The 20,832-nt window shown below is 36.3% G+C and overlaps 1 protein-coding gene across 1 annotated transcript in view; it reads right to left on the bottom strand.

Annotated features, from left to right (window-relative positions):
- Positions 1 to 6,711: 6,711 nt before the first annotated feature.
- The window catches only part of SELENOI (selenoprotein I), a 51,283-nt gene continuing 37,162 nt past the window's right edge, over positions 6,712 to 20,832 (bottom strand). The window contains exons 8-10 of the mRNA XM_043982419.1: positions 17,600 to 17,780; positions 14,043 to 14,225; positions 6,712 to 11,241 (exon numbers count right to left, since the gene is read on the bottom strand). Of these exons, the coding sequence (XP_043838354.1) occupies positions 11,176 to 11,241; positions 14,043 to 14,225; positions 17,600 to 17,780 (430 nt within the window). The 3' untranslated portion in view covers positions 6,712 to 11,175. The remainder of the gene's footprint in view (positions 11,242 to 14,042; positions 14,226 to 17,599; positions 17,781 to 20,832) is intronic.

Below are 20,832 nucleotides of genomic sequence, written 5' to 3'. Positions count from 1 at the left end.
GGCTCTCCTACCTGTCTGATTGTTCCTTCTCAGTCTCAATATCCATATCCTTCATTCCTTTTACTAGAAGTGTATCACCAGGTCACCTAGCCCCAATTGCCTCACCAAAAAAACAAACAAACAAACAAAAAAGAAGTGTATCACAATGGCATCCTAGAGCCTCTTCTTTCTCTAGTCTGTTCTCTCTCCAGTTGAATCAGTTCACATGAATATAATTATCATCTCTCTGCTGATTACTCTCAGGTCATTATGTTCCAGAGCTAGCCTTTTTCCTGAGTTCTTCCTGAATCACCAAATACATACTGAAAATTTCCAACTAGATTATCCTGTAGACATCTCAAACTCAAAATACCCCAAAAGAACTAGTTCTCTTTCTCCAGAAACTTACCACTATTCTTAATTTCCTATTTCTGTCAATCCTTCCAATCACCCATGTTCACAAACTAAAAGTCTTCTTCAACTGCTTAGTCTCGTCCACCTTACATATCCACTTAGTTGCCAAAATCTTGTTATTTCTACCTCCTTAACATCTCTCTTACACTTCTCCCCTCACACAGCTACCACAGGAGTTCAGGCCCTCCTCAGCTCTCACCTGGTCTATTGGTGTCCTAATTGCTTTCCCTGCTTCACCTTTCTCTAATCCAATATTCACACAGCTACCAAACTGATTTTCCTAAAGTGCCAAGCTAACCACGTAAGTCCCCTATTGAATAAACTCTAATGTATCCTCATTACCTTTGGAATTAAATAGAAATTCTGCCATTTGGCAGAAATTCTGCCATAATCTGGCTCCAATCTACTTTTCTATTCATGAACACTGAAACCTAGTTCTAGTTATTCTGGCCTACTTGATCTTCCTCATATACAAACAATCCACCCCCTCCCCCTGTCTTTACATTGGTTACCCATCACTCATGCCTGGAATGTACTCCCCCTCATGTCCATCTGTTAAAATCTCTAGTATCCTTCAAGGCTCAGCTCAAGTGCCACCTTTTGCATGAGGTATTACCTGCCCAACTACTAGTGCCTTTCCCCCAAAATCACTACATAAATATTTAGATACGCACATATATATAGTTGTTTTCAGTTATCTGACTCTTAGTGACCCCATTTAGGGTTTTCTTGGCAAAGACACTAGAGTTTCCTTCTCTACCTCATTTTACAAATGTGGAAATTGAGGCAAACAAGGTTAAGTGACTTGTCCAGAGTCACACAGTTAGTAAGAGTCTAAGGCCAGATTTGAACCCATGAAGATGAGTCTTCCTGATTCCAAGCTCAGTGCTCTATCCACTGTGCTATCTAGGTGCCCATTAGACACTTACTAGCTGTGTGATCCTGTGCAAGTCACTTAACTCTGCCTTAGTTCCTCATCTATAAAATGAGCTAGAGAAAGCAATGGCAAACCACTCCAGTATCTTTACCAAGGAAAGTCCCAAAGAGTCAGACACAAGTGAACAACATACAAATAAACACACACATATATTAGTCTACATACACAAGTCTGTGTGTGTACATATAAACTATACACAGACATACAAATCTATATAGTACTGATTCTATAAATGTTATTCCCCATCTAGACTATACGCTCCTTAGGGGCAGGGACCACCATTTATTTTCCTTGCATAACCAGCACCAAGCACAGTACCTAACACATAGTAGGTGCTTGATGATTTTTAAAATTTAATAGCCTGTTTTCCTCATTATAAAATGAAGTTGACCTAGAGGACCTTTAAGGTTCCTTCCGGCCTTATATGCTATGCTATATGATCCAAAGCAACTAACTATAGCACCTCCCCACCCCCATTTTACCCCTTAATCTGCCCTCTGGACTTTGGAAAAAAGGAAAAAGAGGAAGACCAGAGAGGAAGAAGAGAAGCAGGTAGGAAAAACCGTTTTCAGGGGTATGGTATTGGAAAGTGTGTTACAGAGGGCTGCCTAGTCCCGCATAAAGCTCGGTTATCTGACAGTGGGAGCAGAATTAAAAGCAATCCGTAAAAATGGCAAAAAAGTAAATTTGACTTGATGTGAGGAACTTCTTAACAATTAGAACTATACAAAAGAAAAATGGACTGCCTTGAAGGATAGTGGGTTCCCTTTTACTTGAAGCCCATAGAAAGGGGAAATCTAAGATCACTTTGTCAGATATATGGTAGAGGGGATTCTTATTCAACTATGGACTAGACTAAATGGTCTATAGTGTCCCTTCCAATTCTGAGACTCTGGGAATCAGTAAATCAGACTGCTTGTCGCTAACATCCATGTCTCTCTGTTTTGGGGGGGGCGGGGCAATGGGGGTTATGTGACTTGCCCAGGGTCACACAGCTAGTAAGTGTCAAATGTCTAAGGCCGCATTTGAACTCAGGTACTCCTGAATCCAGGGCCGGTGCTTTGTCCACTGCACCACCTAGCTGCCCCCTTGACACTAACATCCAACCTATTAAAAAAACAAAAAAATCCAACTGTATATAAACATGGTTGTCAATGGCTCATCCATTGCTGGAAACCCTGTAGTTAGTTGGTAACTGGGCAAAGCCTGCCATTTTTACCCAGCATCTTGAATCCCCCCACCATGACCTTGTTTCTCAGTGAATACATATTTACTAAGCCCCATGTGCCAAGCATTGTGCTAAACTCTGGGGACCTAAAAACAGACAGAAGATGGTCTCTGCTCTCAAGGATCTCACAGTCTAACGGGAGAGACAACAAGCAAAAAACTATATATGAGCACACTATGTACAGGACAGATTGGAGAAAACAAAGGGAAGGGACGAGAATTAAGGGGGATCAGGAAAAGTTTATTGTAGAAGGTGGAATCTTAGCATGGAGTTGAAGGAAGTTTCAGGGAAGCCAGGGGGCAGAGCTGAGGAAAGAGAGAATCCCATGCATGGGAAGAGCCAGTAAAAATGCCCAGTTGGGAGATGAAATTTCTTGTTCAAGGAACAACAAGGAGGCCAGTGTCAATGAATTGCAGAGTATATGGGAAGTATAGCATATAAGACTGGAAAGGCAGGGTAAGGCACCAGCTTATAAATGGCTATAAATGCCAGAGGATTTTGTATTTGATCCTGGAGGTGATAGAGAGCCAATGGAGTTTACTGCGTAAAGGGTGGGAGGGAGGAGGGGAGGAGGTAGGTAACCCTGTCACACCTGCATTTTAGGAAGATCACTTGGGCAGTTGAGCAAAGGATTAATTAGAATGGGAAAACTTGAGGCAGGGAGACCAATCAACAGGCTATTCCCATGATTCAGGCATGAAGTGTCGAGGGCCTGTACCAGGGTAGAGGCAATGTAAGAGACAAGAAGAAGTATACAAAATTTGTTATGAAGGTAAAATTGACAGGCCTTGGTAAGAGATTGGATAAGGGGAGTGTGAGGAGTGGAGAATAACACCTAGGTTTCAAGCCTGGATGACTGGGAGGATGGTAGGATCTTTAACACTAATGGGGAAGTTAGAAGGAGGGAAACATTTATAAGAAAAGATAAGAAATTCAGTTTTGGACATGTTGAGTTGAAGATGTTTCCATAACATCCAGTCTGAGACCTTTTGCTGCCAGGAAATTGTTATACTAGCCCTCAACGTAGGAAACTCTCATGTCTTCCAACTCCTGACTACTGGTGCCCTGAAACAACTGGGAAAAATGGGGAAATAGAGGGTTTCCCAAGTTAAATTCTGAATACAACTGACTATAGAATATGTCAAAAATACTGGCTAGTTTTTATAGTACTATAGTTCATCCATGTTGTGGATTAAAGAAGCTTTTGTAAGAAAGAAGGAAATAAGCATTTATTAAGCACCTACTATGTGCCAGGTATTGTACATTACAAATTCCTCATTTGATCGTCACAACTTTGGGAGATAGGTTATATTATTATCCCCATTTTACAGTTGAGAAAACTGAAGCAGGCAGAGGTTAAGTGATTTGCCCAGGGTCACATCGCTACTAAGTGTCTGAAGTGGGATTTGAACTCAGATCTTTCGGACACCAGGTCCAGTGCCACATCAGAGGTATGACATAGGAACCTAATTATTATCATTTAAAATACTTTCTAAGGGAAAATATTCTTCAAATGCTAAACAATGGATTTATTATTTTAAAATCCCTTTTGTAAAATAAGGGCCTCTTTTACAACACATACAGCATTGGTAGAACCAGTAATGAGATTCTGAAGTTCTGTAAAGCTCCCTAATGCTCTGTCTTCTCTTATAAAGCTACAAGATTATGAACCTTCACTCTAGAAATGTAACAGGTTGAGTTTTTAGCCTTATTCTCCTCCACCAACCTTTCCTCCCCCACAAAAACAAAAAGACAGTCTGGGAACAATTAAAAGGATTCAAAAATTTATTCTTCACTTCTTTTTACAATAAATATTTACCAGTAAATAATAGCGCTCAATAGTTCTGAATTAAAACCTACCAAATAGTGAGTTCCCAACATAGCAGCAAAAATTAACATGAATCTTGATGCAAAGGCAGGAATCTCATAATCTAGTGACAGAGTATGAATACAGTCAATTCCTGATTATCTGAGTTAATTAAGAGCAGTGATAGAGATAATCCAAAAATCACTTTATGTTTAGCTTTAGGGTATATTTTCAAATATAGGTTGTCAGGCATTTCAAAAATTCATAACATTTTGAACTATATAATTAGTCACACTGAGAAACCCTGTCTCAGAAAGAGCTATTGTCATCCTTTCTCTGACCAATTCTTCCCTGTTCCTTACATCATAATGACAATGGATACCATCAACATTCCGATACAGGTCCAAGCTTTGCCTTGACAAAGTAACTTTCTTTATTTCTTGGTTAGCTATCATACCCACACATATAAAAACGGACGGAGAGTTCTAACTTGTTTTAAAAATGCGACTGAGATGAACTGAATTAAAGGTGATAGAAACTGTGGCTCCAGATCACAAGTTTTCTTAGTGTTACAAGCAGATTATGAACAAGGGAAGAGAGATTCTAATATGGGTTAAAGCTCTTATTAATAATCAAGAGCTGATTCTATGTGTGTATACATACACATATATACAAATATACACACATGTGTATATACACATATACATATACACACACATACGTGTATGTATATACATATCACATATATACAGTGTATATATTTAACTGTTTGCATATACATATATTTAATTGTTAAATACACACACTTCACATAAAACTAGATATTTTTAATGCTACAATATTTACTTAGGATATAGTGGTTTTGGCCAAAGCAAATTAAATAACATGCCCCCCCAAAAAATAATCTTTTATTTCAGAGGAAGAAAACATCCATTTCCATTTATTTGAATTTCACTTCCTTCTCTAATACATTCCAGTTATTTTTAAACCTATTAATTCTTCACAGTATGTATTTTTCCAGGCATAGTTTTTTTTTAAAAAAAGACAGAAAGACTTATGAATTGGGACTGCTGCAGAAAGTCCCTGGTACCTGAATCAACTGATTCAGAAAGATTAGAAAGATTAATCTAGTTGATCATCATTCCAGCCCATTTTTGTTTCCACAGCACAAAACTTCACTAAAAATTTATCCAAAATTCTTTATATATATGCATAATGCATTTATTCTTTATTCCTACAAACTGAAAGGAAGTTTACTTCTTGGCAATTATTCACATCTTTGGCTAAATCAGTGAATACAAAAATTTTAAACCCAGGTTTGAAATCGGGGGTCTAGCACCAAATCCCAATTTCTTGGCACATTTCCAAATGAACAAGATCTTTATCTCATGAAATGCCATCTTTGAAGGGCATTTTGCACAAACAATCTTAAATAAGCATAAAATGTCAGTGTGTTAGGTTATATTATTAAAAGTCAGAGATTATGGTATTGGTTGGAAGGAATAAATGAAACAGACTTAATTGTCACAATTAAATGCTCTCCTCTAAAAACCTAGTGAGTTGTATCAAGTTACCAACTAAACCTGTTTTAGGCCAAGCATTACTATTTATTTAAAAGTGCGTGGCAAGAAATTGAAAAACCATAATCATAGACATTTAAGTTCTAGAGCAAACAACTTTTCCCCCTCTTAACTGATAACTAAAATTTGATAGATTGTCCCCACCCAGATTAGCTACCATGGTTTAAAAACTAAAGCCCAAGTGTCATCCACTGAAATGACTTTACTGCTGCCTAATTTTAATTAGGTATTTTGTAATTATGCAGGCATGGCTCAATCTGCGCCTGAAAAATAGATCTGGTTTATCATGTATTAAAAACAGTTCTGTGAGTCACAGCATCATGTAGGGGAGCCCTAGCCAGAAGTGAATCTTTCATTTCTGTTCAATTTGGCTTTAATGTGACCCTACTTTTATCTCCCTCCTATTAACATGCAGGCCAGACAAAGTAAAAAACTAAAAAGTAGGGAGAAATCACATTTAAACTTTCTAAAAAAAACCCAGAATTGTTCACATTTAATTGTGACACAGATTGATTAACACTGTTTTTATTTTTTAAAGGGTCTACTTGAACTGTATATGTCAGAGTGTTTCAAATGCAACACTCAGATCAAAATTCATCCTTTAGGATGCAGGATCTTGTCTGGTAGTTAATGAAGTGAAACTGTTCATTTGCGGGATGCTTTAATAAAGGTCAACTGCCATACATGATGGAACTAAACTACTTATCAAATGTAGAAATTTCCCACATAATGATATTAATAATGATGACAATAACAATAGCAAGCATTTATATAACACTTTAAGGTACGCAGAGCACTTTACTCATCATCACATTCGATCCTCGCAACAACCCTGTGAGGTAGGTGCTATTATTATCCCCATTTTACAGATGAGGAGACTCAGAGGGGAAGAGACTTACCCAAGGTCATACAGCTTAGTCGGCACCTGCCTAGCTTCCCCTTACAGTGCTGGAGCCTAGAACCAAAATCAAGTTAAAAGTTGGTTTAAAGCCCTATCTCAGAGTGATTCAAGACTTCTGCATAAGTTTTTTGTTTGATTGTATACCCAAAGTCCAAACAAATTCCAATCTATCAGGCTTCCTTCATTGCCCCTGTAACCATTATGACAATCACTATAAAGGACTAAAGACAGTCTTTTTGTCACCAATTGGTCAGAGGTGGCAAAGCAATATCATAGGTAGAATGTTCAGCTCTCCCAGCTGTGGCCTCACTAAGAGGAAGCACAGGTTAGGTAACAGAAAAAGGAATAATGAGGTTTTTGGTTTAAATATTTAGAAGGGTCTTTGGTTCACAAAGCCTAAGTTGCTTTTCTGATTTTCCTCAAAATACATTAACTCTATGTCTGTTTTGAAAGCAAGAGGTGGGATCCCTGATGTTATGATTTTAAAAAGTATTCTTTTAGAACCAAAGGAACTTTCAGATGTAGATGGCAATATGCTGGTACTATGTCCCCTTCCGAGGTAGCATGACTATTATTTCTTCTTCATTTCACCTCATTAAATGACAGCATAGGGCTCTCTGTATATGGCAGAAATTAAAATGTTGACAGTAGTTAACAAAGAAAACTCTGACTATTCATTGAAGTTCTGGAAAATATGGTTCACAGAAAAATAATTTAAACCAACCATAAGAATACATATAAAGGCATAAAATTAAAAAGAAAATTAAGATCTCCTCTCAATGATATCCAAAACCATTCAAAAGAGATCAGCCCACCAATTCATATAGTAAAACCCAAGTTGATAAAGAAATTATTTTGCCCATATTATGGCCTTCAGTTGGGACAGGCAGTTCACTGAATTAGTCCATCAGAAAGTTTCTCTTGGAAGAAACAATGCATTGAGCCTAGAGTTGAACAGAAAGAGGAAAGACAGAATGGATTGTATTTGGCAAACTATGCAGCATTTTAACTTATCCCAAACTTTTCAACATCAGTATTCTCCCTGTGATACAACATGCCTGCAAATCATGAAACACTATAATTTCCAAAGAATCAAAATTGCAGGTAACTCAAAATACAATGGAAAGATACATGGTGGGTTTAAGTAGGCTATTGCACAAAATAATTTTAATTATATGCCAAAGAAAAATATTTTTTAATTTGGGAGTTTTCTATTCAGCTATCCATAAGACATTAATATTTTGTACCCACCAGCACATTAGTATTAGCATCTATTTCTTTTAGTAAAACCCTGAAAGTTTAACAGTATAAATGGACAAAAAAACAGTTAGAACATTTTACCTCTCTATTATGTTAAAGGGGTAATAAATTAAAAGTAGCACTAGAGTAATGTACTGTGCAAAACAAGTATGGAAGCAAAGTAATCCAATTTTTCCTCATCTTTCCACAATATTCCCCTTGATATACATATTAAAATTTCAAGTACAGGGGATTGTTTCTTCCAAACATTATTTTCCACAAGTCCAAAAGGACTTGTATGAAAAAAAGTACAAGTATGAAAAAAAATTTCCAACAGGTCAACATGTCCTTAGTTAGTAAAAACAAAATAAATTCTGACTCAAAATTTCTGGTTGGGCTAAGGCACTCTACTCTGAAATGTCCAGAAAATATGCAAAAATACACCACTGGTTCAATAAAAGGCAGCTCAGTTTAAAATTTAGGGAAAGGAAGTTTGAGCTTACCCAATACTACCTACAAACCTGAAAATACCTCTTACATACTGGGAGTGTTCAGATGGTTGATCTGAAATAAGCACAAGATTCTATTTGAAGGTAAATTCTGTCTCAGTTGTCTTAATAGATAGGGCTTCTGAGATGTAGTTCCTGCCAAAGGGAATGTCTGACTCAAGCAAAGAAAAGAAGTCATGGTATTGGGAATCTACAAATTCATTCTCCTCCCCGAAGTCAAATTGCTCCAGTCTCTCTTTCATCTTATAACTTCTTTCACCTCACAAATTCCAATGAAACCACTTGTGAAATAACTCCTTTAAGTACTATAGGAGAAAACATTAAAGCAAATGCACAAAACAATTTTCACACTTGGTACAAAAGAAATGTATGTCACACACTGGAAGTAAAACATTCAAAACATCCCATGACCCTTAAATAAAAAAAAGGAAAAGAACTCAACTGCTAATCTGTACAATGTATTCTGAATAATGGGAGGAGGCTTCTGGCCCAAATTATCACATTAAAAAAATACACACCAGCTCTGCTTCATACGGTAAATGTATTATTTTGTTTAACTTCAAGCAACATTTCCCCAACAATGCTGATATGAAGCTAACAAGGTTAAATGTTCTATTTCCACTTCCTCTGTACAAAGTCAACAAAATAAAATGACTAAAGTAATAAATGCAGAATGGTGTCCCCTCCTTTCCACCTTACATATTCATACCATATCCAGTTCAATTTCACAGATGACACAGAACAAAATAAAACAAAAAAATGTTAAAAGTTACATTCACTTAATTGGCACTTCCTCTAATTCACATGATAGCCTTTTAAAAAACACAGAAGCAACATTTTCCTGCATCAATTTTTCTGTTTGTGATGTACATTTACTTTTTTTTGACTCAGAGAAAGTCACAGAATACACAATACATAAATCCCACAAACACATTTTTTTAAAATTTAAGGGAACCATCAGCTGGCTCCTGGACTTCACATTTCTAATAATCTGTGTGACAATGATTAGAATTTACAAATTTAAAAAATTAAATATTGGTTATTTTTTCAAAGTAACAGATTTTAAACCTCAAAAGGAAGACAGTGCAACTAAGCTAATGGTCAAACATTCATTGATAAATAATGGTTTCTCAAATTTAAATACATATGAACATGGTTGTGCTTATTCTCTCCAAGTGCAGCCTGTCCATAAAAAGGGTTTAAGACACACTCTTCATTCAAGCACAAACTGCATTCAGTAGAAAAATCAAAGAAAATTAGCATGTAACTCTCACCACCACCAAACTAAAATATGATTAAATTAAAGGATAAAAAAGTAAAAAATGATCACACCTGTGAAAAAGATGTGACCTATGAAACAGTTATGATAAAGGTGAAGGAATTTTTTTATTTTCAAAAGTGAACTGCAAACTATTGTAAGGAGAATGCGTGCTCAATAAGGCAAACGTGTCATGTTTTTTTCCAAACTGGGGAAATAGGAAAAATGAAAAAACTGTATTCACTGTCATCTTCTCCCAGACTCTTCCCCAAACCCACTCCCCAACTCCCAACCCCGACCCTGCAAAAAAGGGAGAAAAAAATTCAAGAATGGCCTAGAATTTACATGACATGTCTCAGAAAAATAATCACATCCTAAAATTGATAAGCTTCCCAATCCCAAAATGACTGTGTCTTAAAAGATATTTTATCTACATTCCTCACAAAAAGTAATTTTATCACCAGGCTGAGAATGTCAAATGCATTCTTATAATTGTGGTTGACAAGAACTCATCCTGTAAAACTATTTGAACAACTTGTAACTGGAGGGGGAAAATTCAAAATTAGTAATACTAATGAATTATAACTAAAACCCTATTCACTTCTGAGCCCCCGCAGAATAATATAAAACAAAAACAGTAAAACCATTTGCCAAGATCTATTCCAGAATAAAGAGTGGTAGAATATTAGGCAATCAGATTCATGTCAGATCTCTCAGCATGTGAAGACAAAGGCATTTCAATGGAAAAGAGAAACCAGTATTTGGCAGTTATATAAGTGACTTATGGGTTAGATTCTTTTGTGGTAATTTGGCATCTCCTGCTGAAGGTGACTTGCTTTTGTGGCTTCTCTCCCTGGCTAGGTAGAAATAGAATATTGATAGTTTCCACAAATAGGTAAGACCTATTAACAAATCACCAAATATGAAAACACATTGTGTTCTTATGAATGTTGTCAGTGTTCCTAAACCAGCTTCTCTATTTTAAAATCAATCCAAAACAAAAATGAACCTGTATGAACCAAAAAAACATGGACTTGTTGAAATCACTAAGAACATTATGCTGGTCTAATGTACACTAACCAAAAAGGTAACCTCCCCCACAAAATACATATATAATGACAAATGGGAGTGAGATGAACAGGAATTAGAGGAGTCCAGATTATATATGCTTCATCCCTGTCATCCATGTTCCACATATATTTAGTCCCCATTTCTGTCAAGTAGATAAGTTTAGTTCTATGGTGATGGTTGGAGTATTTACAAGCATCTTATTTACAGTACTTCTGTAGATTGCAGGCCAATTTTCTCTTCTTCCACTTCTAGTCAATCTGAGCTTGGTTTTCTTAATGAAAAGGGCAGAATCTTAAAGTGGTTGCTCAACTGGTTTACCTGTGGGGGGAAAAAACATGATATGAGCAATGACAACTAAGTACTTTATTTCTAAAAAGTTACAAAGAATCTGTTCTCTGAAGATATGAGTTGCACTTCTTGAGACTTGGTCTCTGTCAATAAGAGACTTGAATCTAGTTTTAAGTTACACAATTATTCCCTTAGGTCCTACATTGCATACTGCCCCACCTTCTTTCAGTAGAAATTAGAAGAGGTGATAAGAGCCAAACTACTAACTGATCAAGTAGGAATACAATGATGAGGTTGTTAAAGGGTTTCTATGGCATTACAGTAGTAAATACAGTCAGATACCCCTTCTGGAGTCCTAGAATTATTTCGTTTGCTCCAAAGTCCGTAAGACCAGAGAAGATCCCAGGCTAAAATTCATTCACTAAAACCCCCTAACCTAAATTAAAGGAGTAGACTCTCCTATGAAAAATAGAGAATACTCTTATTTCCTTTAACACTTCTAAGTGACCATCCCTGACCCTTAAAAAAATGTCTAGTGCCAGTTCCAAGAATTTTTAAAGACAAACAGACAAGATTACTTTAGGAACCACTGATAAGGAGGTAACAATTTATTTCCATGCCAATCATTAAATAATAGAACTGAAGCTTTAGATAATAAGTATTTATACTGGATCTTATAATAACAAGCAGCATCAAAGGTCACCCAAAAAAAGGCTATGTATTAATGGCCTGAAGCTGGTTTGGGAATGAAGTAGGAGTCCCACTGGCTAGAATTAGTAGTAGTAGTAGTAGTAGCAACAGTGAAAATGGGCTTGAAAATTAAGATATGTTAAAAATAAATTGAGAATCTATGGTTTCTGGGGCAGCTAGGTGGCACAGTGGATAGAGCACTGGCCCTGGATTTAGGAGGACCTGAGTTCAAATCCAGTCTCAGACACTTAACACTTACTAGCTGTGTCACCCTGGGCAAGTCACTTAACTCCAATTGCCTCACCAAAAAAAAAAAAAAAAAGAAAGAAAGAAAGAAAAAAGAAAAAAAAGAGAATCTATGATTTCTGATGATATATTATATATAAAAACTTCTTGGGCACTGCCGTTCTTTGTGCAGTAATAACAATAATATCAAATATTTATAAATGTATTAGGCACTATGATACTTGTTTTATAAATATTATCTCATTTAATTCTCATAATAACTTTAGGAGTTAGGTGCTTTTTTTTGGGGGGGGGGCAATGAGGGGTAAGTGACTTGCCCATGGTCACACACCTAGTAAGTGTCAAGTGTCTGAGGCCAGATCTGAACTCAGGTCCTCCTGAATCCAGGGCCGGTGCTTCATTCACTGTGCCACCTAGCTGCCCCCAGGTACTATTTTTATCCACATTTTACAGTTGAAGAAATTGAGGAAAACAAAAGTAAATCAACTTGCCCTAGGTCACAGAGCTAGTAAGTGTCTGAGGCCAGATTTTTTAACTCAGTCTTCCTTACTACTGGCCCAGTGCACTATCTACTGTACTACCTACTTGTTACCTATTTGTCTAATCTACTTGAAAATATATTTTAAAATTCATTTACTGTAAAAATTTAGGCTATGTTTTAGTCAGTTTTATGGTAGTTTCTTATAAAAACACTTTTATGTATTTGTGCTACTCCAAGTAAAAGCTATTTTCAAAAGGCTAATTAGGATTACTATGGTGTGAACATAACCATTCCCTAATTATTATTTTGTTATGAAAAATCAGTTTTTAAACTGAAGTTCTAAATTAAATATTTTTTAGTATCTCAATGACTCCAGTGAAATGATACTTCACCAGAAATCTTGAAATGGTAGTCAATCAGTCAACAAGAATTTATTAAGCACTTACTGTGAGCCTGGCTCTTTGCTGGACAGAAGAGATATGAAGAAAAGCAATAGCAGGGTCCCTACCTTCAAGGAGCTCACATTTTAATGGGAGAAATAATATGAAAAATATCTTCACACTTCTAAGTTACATATGTACTGTAACAGGGGTAATCTCCAAGAAAAGGCATGGGGGTAGGGGTGGGAAATGCCTGTAGCAGAAGGTGCTAAAGGGCAATAAGAATGGCCAAAAGGCAAAAGATCATTGGAAGAGCTAACCTAATACTTATGATCCAGAGGATCATCAGGAATCCCAAATAATTAAAAGATAATATAGCCCCCAGAAAATGTACTCATTAGCTTGAAATCCCACTCAAAGAGGAGTAAGACTGGTAGTATTTTTGTTCTAACGCTTGTAGCAGAGCTTGAAAAGAGCAAAGGCAGGGGAAACATTTTCCAATAATATTTTTACTGACAATCAGAATTACTATTTCCTCATAAGAATTTTTGATCTAGCTAAAAAATCAGTTCCAGTTACTATGACAACTAAATACTTCAAGTATTGATGATTTTGTCAGTGTCAGTGCCACAAGTCAACTACTACATATGCTTTAGCAGATGGTGTTGGAGAGTGATTATGGCTTAAACATCAATCATCCTGTTGCCAAGAGAGTGAGGAGCTGCTCTGACCTTCACTGGGCTGAATAAATCTATGGTTGATGGACATACATTCTGACAACAAGACCATCCTCGAAGTTAATTCAGGCTGGCAGGGCTGCATGTAAACGAAAGGCATAGCTTTCAGTGGTCATTTCCATATGACAAAGTAGAGTGTTAATGGAAGATAAAGCTAAATGGCCTAAGACACTTAAAGAATTTCAGACAAGGCATTACTGTACCTCTCTATTACTCATATGCACCTCTATGTAAGTCTTCTCTTTTTCTAAATAATTTTTTGAAAAGTATAACCAAATCTTCCCAAAGATCACTCACCACCTGTATTCCATAATGGACATGTGCCAATGTAATAATAATGCTCAGTAAGTACAGAAGAATGGGTTCCACATGAGGAGATAATTCTAAGTACACCAAAAGAACAACGAGGGCCAGTGGTACAAGCAACATATTCAAAGTTTGGCATCTTGTGTTGCTCATCTGACATACAATAAGGCGACACTTAAAAGAGAGGAGAAAAACAATTCAATTAGGCATGCATTTCCAATGTTAATCACTAAAATATGCAATATCACTTAAACATACACTTTTATATTATCTAGGATCTATAAAGGGGAAAATGTATTTCCTTCAGAACACAGCCTGATTTTCACTAGTTTTATGATTGCTTTGTTTTGTTATTTGTTATTCCTTCATCTAACCCTTCACCATTGAAACTTTCCTTGAAAAAAAAAATCACAGAAAACATTTCATTTCATTTCATATCCATAATTCTCACCTCTCTCCTGAGAGGAAGGAGTTACAGTGGATGAATTCTATAGACATATTCCAAATGCTTAAGAGTTTGGGGAAATGGAGCTAGGATCAAGCCAACCTTTTCCAGAGGATCATGGAGTTAGAATTAGAGAGGACCACAGAGATCACTTAGTCTAATTCCTTCATTTTCTTTGGAAGGGGAAACTAATGACCAGAGGAGGTAAGTGACTTGCTCAAGGATACATAAGTTAAGTGGCAGAGAATTCAAATCTACCTCTATTCCCACAGTACTATGCTACTTTCATTCTCTTACAGGACATCTAATTTTGTGGAATGTTTCAAATCATTACTAATGAAAAGATGTGATTACTGTAAACCTTGCAGATTCTAGTCTTATTATTATTATTTTGCAGGGCAATGAAGGTTAAGTGACTTGCCCAGGGTCACACAGTTAGTAAGTGTCAAGTGTTTGAGGCCAGATTTGAACTCAGGTCCTCCTGAATCCAGGGCTGGTACTTTATCCACTGTGCCACCTAGCTGCCTTATTATTATTATTATTAACAATAATAATAAAATTTTTTAGTGAGGCAATTGGGGTTAAGTGACTTGCCCAGGGTCACACAGCTAGTAAGTGTTAAGTGTCTGAGGCCAGATTTGAACTCAGGCACTCCTGACTCCAGGGCCGGTGCTCTATCCACTGCGCCACCTAGCTGCCCCCCTAATATTATTATTATTTTGTTTTGTTTTAAGTGAGGCAATTGGGGTTAAGTGACTTGCCCAGGGTCACACAGCTAGTAAGTGTTAAGTGTCTGAGGCCGGATTTGAACTCAGGTACTCCTGAATCCAGGGCCGGTGCTTTATCCACTGCGCCACCTAGCCGCCCCCCTAATATTATTTTTAATACAGAAATTAGAGGTTTTAAAAAACCACAAGTTACACTCCCCAATAGCCATTGTTTCATATTCTAAATATCACTGTGTTGTTATAGGCAGAGAAGTCCAAAGATCATGAGACTCTTTTTGCTAATCACCAGAACTCTAATCTAGAAATTGAGTTGCTCTATTGTGACTGGGGAAAAAAAGATCAAGGAAAAAATGATATATAGATATAGCTATTGAATTTAAGACTTAAATTGGAAATCCTATAATGCAAGGAAGTTTCTCCTGTAAGAGAAAAAACAATGGGGAGAACTATAGAAGAGAGCACCACTTAACAGCTATGAGATCTCAGGCAAGTAAACTCCTCTCTTGTTCCTCATTGGTAAAAATTATTAAGTCATATTAAATGATCTCTAAGCTTCCTTCTAGTTCTAATATGCTATGGCTTAGTCTGTGTTCCTCCAGAAGGTAAAATCAAGTGGCAGCTATAAGGAGATAGATTTCAGCTCAAAATATCAAAGAACTTTCCTGTAGATATTTACCCATTTACTTTAATTTTCATATTTTTAACAAATATATTTATAACAACCCCATAATTTTCTTAAATTCTTTGACATTCATTGTGATCTACCCTTTCTCATTCCTAATTGTAGCATTTGGTTTTCCCAGAACCTTTAAAAACAGGATTTGTTAATGGCTTACCAATGTTATTGTCCTTTAAAAACAAAACAGTCCTCTCTTTTATTTATGAATTCATTGTTCTTATATTTAATTTGTTAATTTCTGATTTGGTTGTGATTACTTCCCTTGTTCTGTTTTTCTTTACTGTATTACTTTGTTCCTTTTCTAATCACTTTAAACGCTGATTCTCTTTTTCTCTCACTGATATAAATCAGGGCTATCTATGTACCTTTGAAAACTGCTTTGGCTACATCTCAAATAATTTTGCAGTATTTGTTATGTTTTTGCTCTTTGCTAGATAACATTACTTTAGTAATTTCTTCTAAACAAATAATTTTTAGTTTTCATATAATTATATGCTTCAAATACATTTTATTATTTATAATTGTATTGCATTGTTATCTAATGATATAAAATTTGTCTTTTAAAAATTTATCTAGAGTTTCTTTGTAACCAAGTACATGCTGAGTTTTTGTAAATATTCAATTTTTATTCCCTGGTTTTTTCCATTAAGTTGGGGAAAGTTTTCTGGTAGGAAAAGGGAGGCAGAACAGTGGTCTTAGAGAAATATATTTTCAAGAAGATAGTAACAAAGAAAAGTGGAAGGTCGGTAAAAAACTCAACTCATTTCCCTTTCCTCTTCCTCACCATATACAACTCAAACAGCATAATATGATGTACTTTATTTTAAGGCTTATCTGTTAACATATAAGGCAACCAGAGAAAGCATTTGTTGCAACTTGGTCAATAAACTAATACAACTGTATCTGCTGAAATACTTATCTGTAATCATGTATGTTAAAAATGAGTTTTTCACTTGTAACTAGCATAGGTTATAAACACGAATTCAAATATAATTCTACCATAACAGTCACTGGTTGTGTGACAACTTCAACCCAAAACCTTCATAATTTTGGCAGCATTAACAGATTAGTTATCAATTCATCAACTATTCATCATTGGTTATCATATCATGACAGCATTAACTGATTAGTTATTGTTCAATAACATTAACTAGTAGTTAATATTATTGTTTCAAGGTCTGTAAAACATTTTATACAATATCTCATTTGACACTCACAACAACCCTATTGAGGTAGTGGCTATTATCTCCTTTTTATAGATTTGGGTGATTTATCTGACAGGTCATACAGTCACTATGTATCTGAAGCAGGATTTGAACTAGGGTCTTTCTAACTCTAAGCCAGCAGTCTTTCCTTTACACCAACTAGGTGCCTTTGGGATGTTGGACCACAGCATTAATAATGTTAACCTAGCAAGAAGGACTTGAACATTGCTCTGTAAATGGTTAAGGAGATATACCAAAAGAAAAACCCTCAAATTTTTGTTCTAGTCCCCACTGAATTTAACTCTCTTGGTTTCAACTGCCAGTATAAATGAGGAAATTCTCATTTTGTTCTTGCTGACCAAGAAATTGTAAAATCAAAAGTTTTTTTCTTAAAGACCTATTTACTCTTATACTGCTTCTTTCTATAGTTGATATCAAATCCAAATATTCCTCTTATATTATCATGATTTAGATGAAGAATAAATTCTCACTGTGATGTTGGCAAAAGCTGTTCCAACCATGTAGTAGAAGAGTCTAGGATGTGTCTCTAAAATATCTGATGGTGACCAGAGGACCCAACTTGTACTCAGAATGAAAAGCAAACATGGAGAAATAAAGGGCAGCATTGTTTCATAAATAGAACTGTGCTTCAAGGTGTTACTTCTGTAGGCCCTGGAAATCAAAAAACATTATTACAAATTTATCCATTCATTGAATACCATCCATTACCTTGTATTTGTATAGCACTTGATAGTTTTCCAAGTGCTTTCACAAACATTTTACTTCATCCACAACAACCCTTATCTCCACTTTTCAACTGAGAAGAGGGGCAGAGAGTTTTAAGTGCTTTGCCTATCTATGGCCAGAGAGCTAGTAAGTAGCAGCCCAAGATAAGCCCATAAGGCTTCTGACTCCTAGTTCAATGTTCTTTCTACTGTATTAGTGAAAAAATCTATTCAATTCCTATTATATAGAAAGCACTATACTAGGAGACGTACGAGATGCAAAGATAAATATAGGAATCTCTGAATTCAATAATTTGGTAGAGAAAATAAGAGATGTATACAAAGAAATCTGACAAGTACTGTTAAAGAGATGACAGCATGGTACAACGAATACAGGCATGGCCCTCGATGAAGAAGATAAGATTTTCAATCCTTGCCTCTGACACAAAATAGCTGTTTGACCATGGGACCGATAATTTTCCCTTTCATTATCCCTAGGCAATTCTCCACACCTATAAAATGTATAAATTGCTCATCTGTATCTGTGGAGGGAATGAGTTTCCACAATAAGAATTTCTTACACAGATGAACTCAATGGTCCAGCTTTTTTTTTTTTTTAATTGAAGAGCTACAAAGTGTTTCTAGGACTTAGAGGAGAAATCATTCTAAGTTAGAATGACAAGGAAAGACTTCATGAAGGAGGCAGCATTTGAGCTTAAGGAATACGTGGAGATTTGGACCACATAGTCTATACATTCCCTTCCAGCCCTATTTTCTATGATTATCCTATGATCTTGAAAAGTTGGGGCAAGGGCTTTCCAGACAAAGAAAACAGAAGAAACCAGGGCACAGAGGGAGAAAGGGGCAAAGTCTATTCAAGGAACTACAAGCTATCCAGTTTGGCTAGAGTGTAGCATAGATTTAATGCTATAGTGAGAAATAAAGTTAGAAGAAGAGATCTGGACCACATTGGGGAGGGCTTTGAATGCCAGGCTAATGAGTCTGAACTTTGACAGGCAATGGTGACTACTAGAGGTTTTTTAAAAAGTGAGTAACATAGACAGAACTGTGCTTTAACAGAATTTGTAGTCACTTAACAGTAGGAAAGGTGACTAGCTGGGAAGAAGAGGCTTAGACTGAAGACTGAAAGCAAGAAGACCAGTTAGCACGGCACTGGGAACGAACGAAACCATCTAGGAGAGAGAAAAACTAAATCAATGGTGGAGGTATCAGGAATGGAAGTGTTACAGTAACAGTAATCTTTTTTAAAAGGGTTGTAAATAAAGTAATTTTAAATATTTTTATCCAAACATTCAGTAAGAATAAGGCTGTACCAAACATTACAGTAAGAACACTTCCAAGGGAGCCAATCTCCACCTTTATACTCCTCCCCCCAGAACTTCTGATTTCTACTGCACTTGGAGAATGCCTCAGCCAAGCAAGGGCTAGTGGACAAGCTGGGAACTCCTTTGACCTCAGCAGATCTCTAACAGATCAAAGTAGGCATTTCCTCCACAACCTCATCCTGCACAATTTTTGTCCATGTCTTTCCGTATTTTCTCCAGAGAACCCAAACATGCTGAAGGCCTTTCTCCAATTTTCATAATAACTCAGAAACATCAATGATCATACTCAAACCTGTCCATATGTTTTCTCTCATTACTGCTCTCTGCCTGGCCCGCTTCATTTTTCAGTCACATATGTGTTTGATAAGGTTTCATGCCACTTCTCCTGTACAAATCATGACTAGTAGCAGGCTACAACCTCTCCACCCCACTAAGCATCTTTCCATTATTTATCATTCTGATGGTTGTAACATTGAACTGTCCCATGAATTGTGATTGTATAACACTTGAAGAAATATCAATGTTAAAAAGATGGATTTGGGGGGCAGCTAGGTTGCTCAGTGGATAGAGCACTGGCCCTGGATTCAGGAGGACCTGAGTTCAAATCCGGCCTCAGACACTTTACACTTACTAGCTGTATGACCCTAGGCAAGTCACTTAACCCCAACTGCCTCACCAAAAAAAAAAAAAAAGACAACTATAGTATTCCTAGGAGCTTTTGGGAAAATCTCACCATTGCTTGTGAATCGCTATTTTGGACTTTATAAAGGACATCTTCCAAGAGACTAGAAAATACTGATTAGCAAATAAGTATATCTATTTTAGACTTAATTTGTTGTTAATACTCAAAGGATTTTTGAACAAAGTTATTCCCTTGGCCATAACTGTCACAGGGTTTTATGTAATTTTAATGTATTCAAGAGAAGCACCTTTTTCAAATAAAGCCTTCATCTTATTCTACCAAATCAAATGCTTAAAACAAAATTCAACAAATACAGCAGAATCTTATATTCTTTTATCCCTTTAAGAAAAGGTCTGCTATGAAAAAAAAAAACTATGGGTCTACTCAAATTTCCACTAAAGGAAAATTCTTGCATACAACTCAAAAAAGATTTTAGAAATGAGAAAAAAGGCATGACGATAGTTAACATTTGACAGATCAATGCAAAGGAAATACAATACCCAAAACTTTAAGGAGTTCTACAAACATTCATTTTCCACATACAGAATATTGCATAAGGGAAGCACACTATATAGTGGATACAGTGCTAGAAGACCTGCATTCCAATCCTTGCTATGTGACTCTGGACAAGCTGCTTTAGCTTTTCTGAGAGCCTCAGTTTCCTTTTATAAAATGGGGAAAGTAATTGCACCTATCTCATAGGTTTGCTCTGGGGATCAGATATGATACTGTGTCTGTATGTGTGTAATCACCAACTTTAAAGTGTCATACAAATCTCAGGCTTTTTTTTTTTTTTTGGTGGGGCAATGGGGGTTAAGTGACTTGCCCAGGGTCACACAGCTAGTAAGTGTCAAGTGTCTGAGGTCAGATTTGAACTCAGGTACTCCTGAATCCAGGGCTGGTGCTTTATCCACTATGCCACCTAGATGCCCTCAGGCATTTTTTATGAAAAATAGGAAATAAAGGTTATG

The sequence above is a fragment of the Dromiciops gliroides genome, chromosome 2 (genome assembly GCF_019393635.1).
Source record: "Dromiciops gliroides isolate mDroGli1 chromosome 2, mDroGli1.pri, whole genome shotgun sequence".
Taxonomy (NCBI): Eukaryota; Metazoa; Chordata; class Mammalia; order Microbiotheria; family Microbiotheriidae; genus Dromiciops; species Dromiciops gliroides.
Note: the sequence above shows the minus strand (reverse complement) of the source record. Positions and strands in the feature narration are given on the sequence as shown.